The 9,846-nt window shown below is 41.8% G+C and overlaps 1 protein-coding gene across 1 annotated transcript in view; it reads left to right on the plus strand.

Moving 5' to 3' along the window:
- Positions 1–8,861, plus strand: part of mapk8a (mitogen-activated protein kinase 8a) — a 34,052-nt gene extending 25,191 nt beyond the window's left edge. Inside the window, 3 exon segments of the mRNA XM_080448932.1 lie at positions 2,610–2,687; positions 4,263–4,294; positions 4,296–8,861. Of these exon segments, the coding sequence (XP_080305058.1) occupies positions 2,610–2,687; positions 4,263–4,294; positions 4,296–4,478 (293 nt within the window). The 3' untranslated portion in view covers positions 4,479–8,861.
- The last annotated feature ends 985 nt before the right edge of the window (positions 8,862–9,846 follow it).

The following is a 9,846-nucleotide window of genomic DNA, read 5'->3' on the forward strand; positions in this document are numbered from 1 at the left end:
GTTCATGCCAAAGAACCAGTTCTTTTTTCTACATCGCAGTATTGATACTTCTACTTAAGTAAAACATTTGAGTACTTTTTTTCCACCACTGGCCGGCTCGTCTACTGAAGGCTCTCATCAAGTGTCTGTCCAGCCAGGGAACGTGATGCTACGATGCTACAGTATCATAGCATCACGTTCCTCTCTCTGTGATGCTACGATGCTACAGTATCATAGCATCACGTTCCTCTCTCTGTGATGCTACGATGCTACAGTATCATAGCATCACGTTCCTCTCTCTGTGATGCTATGATGCTACGATGCTACAGTATCATAGCATCACGTTCCTCTCTCTGTGATGCTACGATGCTACAGTATCATAGCATCACGTTCCCCTCTCTGTGATGCTACGATGCTACAGTATCATAGCATCACGTTCCCCTCTCTGTGATGCTATGATGCTACAGTATCGTAGCATCACGTTCCCCTCTCTGTGATGCTACGATGCTACAGTATCATAGCATCACGTTCCTCTCTCTGTGATGCTACGATGCTACAGTATCATAGCATCACGTTCCCCTCTCTGTGATGCTACGATGCTACAGTATCATAGCATCACGTTCCTCTCTCTGTGATGCTACGATGCTACAGTATCATAGCATCACGTTCCTCTCTCTGTGATGCTACGATGCTACAGTATCATAGCATCACGTTCCCCTCTCTGTGATGCTACGATGCTACAGTATCATAGCATCACGTTCCTCTCTCTGTGATGCTACGATGCTACAGTATCATAGCATCATGTTCCTCTCTCTGTGATGCTACGATGCTACAGTATCATAGCATCACGTTCCTCTCTCTGTGATGCTATGATGCTACAGTATCATAGCATCACGTTCCTCTCTCTGGCCCAGTGTGAGTAAATATCAGTTTGGGGCCAACATGCAGCGGGTGGTGAGGTCATCCTGTCCCCTCCTGCCAGGTGATAACGACCCCTCACTCGTGTTCAGCATTCCCCCCCAACCCCCCCACACACCCCATGCCCTCAAATTAGAAACATGACTATGTACTACCTTTAACATAATGTTGTTGTCGGGCAGAAACCTCTCCATATTTGTGACATTTCGTGTTGTTTGGTAAATGAACGTAACGTATGAACCTACTTAATCACTACAGCGTCACACACAAGCATCAAGAGTAGCAGATCCACAAGCTTTGAATCTTGAAAAGTTATTTTGTTACACGTGAGGTTAACAGTGGTTCTCAAACCTTTTCATGTTGAGGACCCCCACATTCATGTTGAGGACCCCCACATTCAAACCTATTCGGCCCGCGGACCCTCATCAGAAAATATTTTGTGGCAGGGACCCACATTTTGTTTTTTTTAATATATATATATATATATACATATATACATATATACATATACACATATACATATACATATACATATACATATACATACACATATACATACATACATACACACATATATATATATATATATATATATATATATATGTATATATATATCAGAAGTCAGAAGTGTCCGTACAGTTGGTTTGTAGTCCTAGTAATATTGACCAGTCACGACCAGTGGTGGAAAAAGTACTTTTTCTTTACTTAGGTATCAATACTGCGATGTAGAAATACTCTGTTACAAGTAAAAGTCAAAAATTCTAAATTTACTTGAGTAAAAGTACAAAAGTATTGGCATCAAAATGTACTTAAAGTACCAAAAGTAAAAGTACTCATTATGCAGAATGTCCCATTTCACAAGTTTTCAAATGTGTAAAATGTATACAAATCTTTTGAAAATAGATCTACAAGCTCACAATGTGTTGCATGTGGAAGAGCACCAAACATGAGCCTTTGTCTGTCTCTCCATTGATGCTAGTCTACTACGCAGACATGTCTTGGTCATTTGTTCTCATTTTTCTGTTTTATTAGATTTGTTTTTCTCGACCACCAATGTTCAGAATGTGATTTACTGTACATAGCGTGTCGTTTAGACAGATGCTAGGTTCATTGTTTACCTGGTATATATCCTGTCTTTGAGGCGCTCACATTGTTCTCTCTGCACTCTATACTTATGTCACTATTTACTGTACCTCGTTGTATATCGACTGCAGCGCAGTGCTTACTCTGCTTATTCTAATCTCGCACTCGTAAGTCGCACTGGATAAGATGCACCTGCTTTAATGCCAAAATTGTAAACGGTCGCAATTTCTGAAATATAACCTCGGCTCGAAAACCTGCTTGAAATCCATCGCCATCGACTGATGAACTGTTTATTGGGAATGAAGCGGCTATATGATCCGCTCGCACGCGTCATTCTCTCAACTCCACTCTGGCGTCTCAAGTGGCTTAAAGCGTGCTGTAATGACCTCATGGTGGAGGAAGTCTGGTCATGGATATCTGACGGCCACAACGGAAGCCCAAACATTACCCCTATTCCGGGGTGGCAAACATCCAGTGAAAATAGCCAGTCTACAAGGTCACTACGCCTCGTGAGCTTTTATACCGGCTATTTTCAGCAAAGGTATTATAGGGATATAGGGTTTAAGTGTAAATATACAGAAAATAGATCACGTTGCTGTGAGACTTGACTCTCTTGTTTGTGTTCTTAGACCTGATCTACAAGGAAGTGTATGAATACGAGGAGTGGACGAAGAACGGCGTGATCAGGGGCCAGCCGCCTGCTTTAGGTGAGTTAATCGGTGGCTACTGTGGCGAGACGGTGGCGAGAGAGGAGCCGAAGTCTTCGCTGCGGAATTTCACTTTTTGCAGTAGGGGTGCAACCAGCTAATCCAGCGAATTGATTTGAATCGATTATAAATAATAATCGAGAATCGATCATATTATTATTACATAATCGATTTAGAACCTATCCCTATTTTGGGGCGTGTCATTTAGGCGAAAAGTTTGAAGTAATGTAAAATAAATTCAAAATAAGTGAAAATAGCTGAAATAAGTTTAAATAGCTTGTAGATCTTTTGAACTTTCAATCTGGGACAGCATCTGTGTCACGTTAGTTGGTTTGGATTATTTTATGGAATCATGTCGTGGACCGAAAATAGCCGATCTACAAGCTCTGCTATTTTCATCATTTTAAGATCTCTTTGGCTATTCAAAAATATCAGATCTACAAGCTCATAGTGTGGCACCGAGTGCCACGCTATGAGCTTGTAGATCTGCTATTTTTGAAAAATGAAAACGTGAAAATGGATTTAGAAAACATTGGTAGAATCCCCCCAGAAGCAAAAAAGATTTGAGTTAAAAATGTTCGCTTTAAAAAACATTTATACTATATTCAAAGATTTGCACAGATTTTCACGATTTTTCAATTTTCTTTCTAGCAGATCTACAAGCTCATAGCACAGCAATGAGCTTGTAGATCTGCTATTTTGAATAGCCAAAGACATCTAAAATGACACAGATGCGTTCCCGGATTGAATGGGTTAAGATGAAACTGTAAGACTAATAGAATAGATTATATTAAAGAGTGTTTGAATAGAATGCATGTTCAGAAGCATCTTCCATAAAACCCTAATGGTCTCGGATATTTTACAAAAGCAAAGGTTAAAGCCTCAATCTGAGATTTCTTCAACTGGAATGTAGACAAATATGAATAAAAACATCATAATTCTACATAATACATATTGGAACACAAATGAAATCACAGATTGGGCCAAGTAAATAAAATAGATTTCCCATTGTGTCACTGAGCTCCTCCCGTTCGCTTGTTATACGCCATTGAATTGTCTCGGCAAAAATACATAGTAACACACAGGAGCCGAGATACAGGCGATTTCCCAAATACTTCATAACCCATTTAGACCTGAATACTTTAACCCATTTAGACCTGAGGCCCATTCTAAAAACGCCTTCTAAATCCTGACCTAAGTTTTCTGAAAAACGTATCCAAAAATTACAACAAATGTATGTTGCTATATACTGTACATAGCAACAAGAACCCCAAAAGGGGTTCTCGTCCTGAAAGGCATAGTTACAAATAGGGGTTCCCGCCAAAAATGGGTTAACCAGGAAGTGAAGGGAGCAGCAAATCTTGGGATCCCGTTATCTCCTGGTTCTGTCGTGAAAAAAAGAAGATTTTCTTTTTTTTTTTACACAAAAACACGTCAAACACGTCATTGGCACCGAGGACCTTTGGGAAAAAAAACACGACAAACACGTCGATGGCACCGAATGAGATAAGAAAAGTCTCCAGTCCTGAGCTAGTATTTTGCTTTAAACCACGCGTCGTGTTTCTCGCAGCACAGGTGCAGCAGTGATCGACCGCTCGCCGCCGCAGGCCGCCGCCGCCGCCCGCCGCCGCCTCCTCCTCCTCCTCCTCCTCCTCGGCCAACGACGTCTCGTCCATGTCCACCGAGCCCAGCGAGCCGTGCAGCGACCCCTCCGCCATGACCGCCTCCGACACGGACAGCAACCTGGACACTCACACCACCACCCTGGGAGCGCTGGGCTGCTGCAGATAACACCACATCATCATCATCAAAGAAACACACTCACAGTACACACCACACACCACACACACACACACACAAACACACACAAACACGCTTACACTTAAGGAGATCAAACGAGCTGCCCTGTTCTCACCCGTCGTGCACTTTGTTCGGAGCAACGTACGGCGAGTGTCATGGGAAAAGGCCAATGGGAATTGTCATGTTGGTTCACACGGTAACATCCTCAGTGTTCATTTAAAAAAAAACGTCACTGATTTTCAACCGAAATCCCCTTGTTCTGATTTAAGGGTATCGATAATATAGTCTCACACAGAAGGCATACTTTTGGGTTATTGTCCGCCACATAGTGTGGCAAAAAAAAAAACAACCTATTATGTCCTGTTGTATTTCTCCACAAGTTAACATGTTGACTTTGCTACACGATTACGTGGCGAATAATCTACGAATGGGTAAATGAACACTGAGGATTTGGCTGTGTTTGTAGAGCTATGCTTTTCATGTACAGTTAGTTTTTAATTCCCCTGAACTCCCCCCCCCCCCCCCCCACACACTGCTGTAAATGATTGTTTAAAAATCGTATTATTTTCTCGGCAAAGAATCCGAATGTCTCGATGTGAATTTGTGACGTATGCGATAATGCGATGGAAAGGGAGTTTCTTTTTGATTAACAACCCATTGCTGTTTTTAAGCTACTGCTACACAGTGGATTTATCTTGCTGTTAGCGTTACAATATGAATTGTGTTTAATATATATTTTTGAAAGGTTCATTTTGCATTTTCTTTTTGTATTGTTTTTCAGACATTTTGAATGACTTGTATGAACTAATTCTTCCGTTATAAACTCCAGTTAATCCAGAACGCAACCCCCCCCCCCACCTCGTGGATTTTAGTGCAAATTACATTTTTGTTTTCACTATTGTCCCCTCTTTCTTATGGAAAGTACACATCAGTGTATCGACATTATACATTATTTATTATTGGTAGGTCTAGGGATACATATACGATATATATATCGGTCATCATAATCGGTATGAGTCGATAATTACTTACTGGTTGAAACTGGTATTGAAAAATATCGTGCCGAAATGACAATATCGTGCCTCCCTATAGCTAGGTCACCTCTGACTAGCCTCTCTGTCGGGTGGAAACCTCATATGTCCAAAACGTTTTCTTTTCAGGGTGCAAATTCAAAAACAGCAAAAGTAGCAGATTGACAAACTCAAAGCTTGTAGATCTGCTACTTTTTGATGCTTTTGTGTGATCAAGTAGGGCGTTGATTTACGAAAAAAAGAAACACGAAAAGTTAAAACATGGAGATAAGAGGTTTCTGCCCGACGTTCTGTGAACGACGGGAAAGTGAACATTTGATTGTCACTTCAGCTCATCGCCTCGGTCACGTCGTTTCATTTGTACCACACGGCATATTATGTAACGATTTGATGCATCTGATATGAATTTGCATATTATTTATTTATTTGGCTGTATTCTGGATGAGAAAGAGAGAAAACGTGTAAATGTCGACGTAGAGAAGTTAGTGGTGCTAGAACTAAAAACTAAAAACAGTCCTCAGTGTTAATTTATCCATTTTGTCACTTTTGAGAAGGTACAAAATGTGGTTTACGGTGACATTAAGCACGTTCTCAGAGTTAAATGAACACTGAGGATTTCACAGTGTAGTTAATTAGGGTGTTACTTGGGACTAGGTCTAAATAAGTCACTTTGGCCCTTTGAGAAGGTTCTTGCAGGCCTCTTTAATTTACTACTATTTGTTTTAATTTAACGTGATTTTATTTAAGTGCCCTTACTCCATTCAGTGACGTTATAAAAGCCTGATTTATACTTCGTCGTGCGACAGTATGTATCCCCCAGGGGTCTGTACCTGGTTGCCCCCCCCCCCCCCCCACACACACACACACCAAATCACTTTGCCGAAAATAGCCACTCGGCTGTTTTCGGCGATTGTCCTATGACGGAGTATAACTAGAGCATAAGCCCTCTCCGATGCAGATACTACTCGTAGTGCATCGTTCTTAGGTCTACCTCACTCTCACACACACACACACACACACACACACACACACACACACACACACACACACACACACACACACACACACACACACACACACACACACACACACACACACACACACACACACACACACACACACACACACACACACACACACACACACACACAGCTTCTGGAGATATGTACATTACGGCACACATCATCCAAAAGAATTGCGGGGGAAGAGAGAAAAATCTTTTTTTTCTCCTCAGTATTTGTGTATTTATTTATTTATTTATTTCACGCTGGGAGGTGGCTATTGTATGTAATGTACATTTCTTTCAAAAGTACTATTTATATGCATTTTTTTTGTTTCTTTTGATTTCTGTGCAATATGATTTGTAGTATAGAATGGGTAGTTGGTGATTGATCTGTACATTTATGACCGTAGAGACGTATGTATGTTTTTTTCTTTTCTTCCCGAGAGTCAAGAAAACACTTTGGTACCAGCCCATGTTTACCTTTGGATGTATTTTGATGGCTCAATTCCAAATCTTTCCCGGTGCCCGTTCTCACGGCGCGGTCTCCCTTACTTATAGCCGGTCAGTAACCCCTTAGTAGGCTAACCCACAGTGGTGGACTAAGTACCAGTACCTGTACTAGTAGGCTAACCCACAGTGGTGGACTAAGTACCAGTACCTGAGGCAAAGTATACCTGGTCAAATGTGACTCCACAACTATAGTCACAGTTGTACTGCAGTACGTGCTTTTAGAAACACTAATAATATTCAAAAGTACAAATTAGAAAGTACATTTTGAATATATCAAAGCATTGCTGTGTTGAAATCTTCCCAAAGAGAAAAACAAAAAACAAAACAAGATCTGCTACTTTCACTATATTTTAAATAGGTCTTAATTGGCTAATTCAAATGTATACTCTTTCCCTCTCTAGAAATGTAGTGGAGTCGAAAGTACGATATTTTGTCTTTGTAGTGGAGTGAAAGTCATAAGTATTAAAAAAAAATACAAAGTACAGTACTCTAAATTAAATGTACTTTGTTTCACGGTCCACCACTGTTTCCTATTAGGCTGCATCTCAACAGTCCGTCGTGGCTGCCTCTCCTAATGGTCTCCTTCCTCCATTTCCTCCAAAATAAAAGAGATAGGATAGTTTAAAAAATAAAAGACATAAAAAGCTTCACGATTAATGCATGGTTAAATCTGGTTTAGTGTATTAGGTGCATTACTGAGTAAAGGAGAGCGAGCCTTTCAACACTACTTGACCGTAATTCTAACGGCGGCCATTTTGCTTTTACTTCATACTCGGGGGGGAGGAGTGGCTGCATGGGGAAACACCCACCATCCATCCGCGCGTGTATCGCGGTAACGGGGGCAAAATGGCCGCCCGTTGTGAATAATGGGGATGATGCTCTATTATTATCGCCTCTGTCCAGTGGAAACCTCATATGTCCAAAACTGTTACTTTTCAGGATTCAAAGAAAAAACCCAGCAAAAGTAGCAGATCTACAAGCTCGAAACGCGTCGCTTCGCGCCGCGTTGCGAGCTTGTAGATCTGCTACTTTTGAGGCTTTTGTGTGAAGTCGTAGTGTGATCAAGTAGGGGCCGTTAATTTACGAAAAAAACTCACAAAAAGCTGAAATACGGAGATAAGAGGTTTCTGCTCCGACAGCAACGATAGTCTTCTGTTGATTCGGCCCAAACGCTACAACAGCACAACGACGGCTTTACTGCAGCGATACCCAACCGGCGGGCCCACTGGGGGGCCCACTGGGGGGCCCACTGGGGGCCGTGAGGAATAATTGCGGGGGGCCGCCCAAGTAATTGGCAAAACACTTTTGTTGTTTTAATGATAGAATTATAGCGTTAGTATAAATATAACTATGTGAATTTTTTGTTTTCTTTAAAGCCTTGAAAAACGGGTTGTCAGTCATTGTGATTCAGATAAATATGAACTTAGTTCTTAGTTTAGTTCCATCGATCCAGGCCTGATCGATTCCATCGATCACTAGAATAAACACGCTCTGAAAATGCACGGCTGCCGACGTGTTAAGTGGTCGGATGGATGGATGGGTGCCCCCCCCCCCCCCCCCCCGGTGAACACTTTCTCAAGATTTTAAAGTGGGCCCCCATGATCCAGAAAAGGGTCGGTTGGGGGACCGCTGCTTTATTTAGTGTCGAAACGTTGTGCTGCTTGGGTAGGGTTTGCTGGTATTAAGGCCAAACCGTGCCATGTTTAGCCTCGGGATGTGAAATTGCCTCACTTAACAGAACAAAACGATATAAATAAATGTACATCAAGAATGGGCACTGTGTCTGTGAACCTTCGACTCCTGCAAATAAAAAAAGGGTTGAATTTTAAATGTTAGAATGTGGTTATTTTTATTCCAACGCAACATTTTCTTTGCAAGAACACGAGACAAAAAGTGCATTAATGAACGAGTGATTATTACTATTTTCTTTTTTTTACTATGGCTAGTATGCAGGTAAAACTATGTCATATATTTATCATAAATAAGACCTTTTCCCAGACTGTAGTCTGTAGGACAGTGGCTCTCAACCTGTGGGTCACATGTTTTGGGGGTCCGCCCCCCAGATCTTAGCTTATAGAAACCTAGACACCTCATTGGATAGAAACCTAGACACCTCATTGGCCGCAGCAGTTCATTGGAGCGACCTGTATCCGCGGCCGCCATATTCGGGAAGGCCCGCTGCCACTCAAAGTGACTACACTGGCCAATCACGGCGCGTCTTTTCCGGGACTTCCGGGGCAGAATCTGGTTGTATAAAAAATATCCTGTTATATTTTTATACAACTAGATTCTGCAAGTCCCGGAAAAGACTGTGATTGGCCAGTAGTCACTCTGATGGGCAGTTTGCCTTTTCCCAAAAATGGCGCCCGTAGATACAGACGCCCCAGAGTCGGAGGAGGAGTCTACCTTTATATGTCTACGCCCCAGATTACAGTGAAGTGACAATTTAAGGACTTTTAAGACCTTTTTAATAGCTCAAACAACAAAAGAATTACTGCATCAAAAGTCATCAACAAACTATACTATAAAAACTGGTCAAACATTTAGACAAATTGTCAATATTGGAACCGAGTCAAACTAAATGTAATGCCTCAAGCCCTCAACTATACATTCCAAGTGCTTATCGGGTGGGGGGGGGTCCCCAGTTCAAATGTGATTATTTTGGGGGTCCCCAGTTCAAATGTGATTATTTTGGGGGGTCCCCAGTTCAAATGTGATTATTTTGGGGGGTCACAGGCTGAAAAGGTTGAGAATCACTGGTCTAGGACAGAGGCTCTCAACATGGTGGGGTTTGGGGACCTCCAGGGGTCCTCCA

This window comes from Gymnoscopelus braueri (assembly GCF_963280865.1).
Source record: "Gymnoscopelus braueri genome assembly, chromosome: 14".
In the NCBI taxonomy this organism is placed as follows: domain Eukaryota; kingdom Metazoa; phylum Chordata; class Actinopteri; order Myctophiformes; family Myctophidae; genus Gymnoscopelus; species Gymnoscopelus braueri.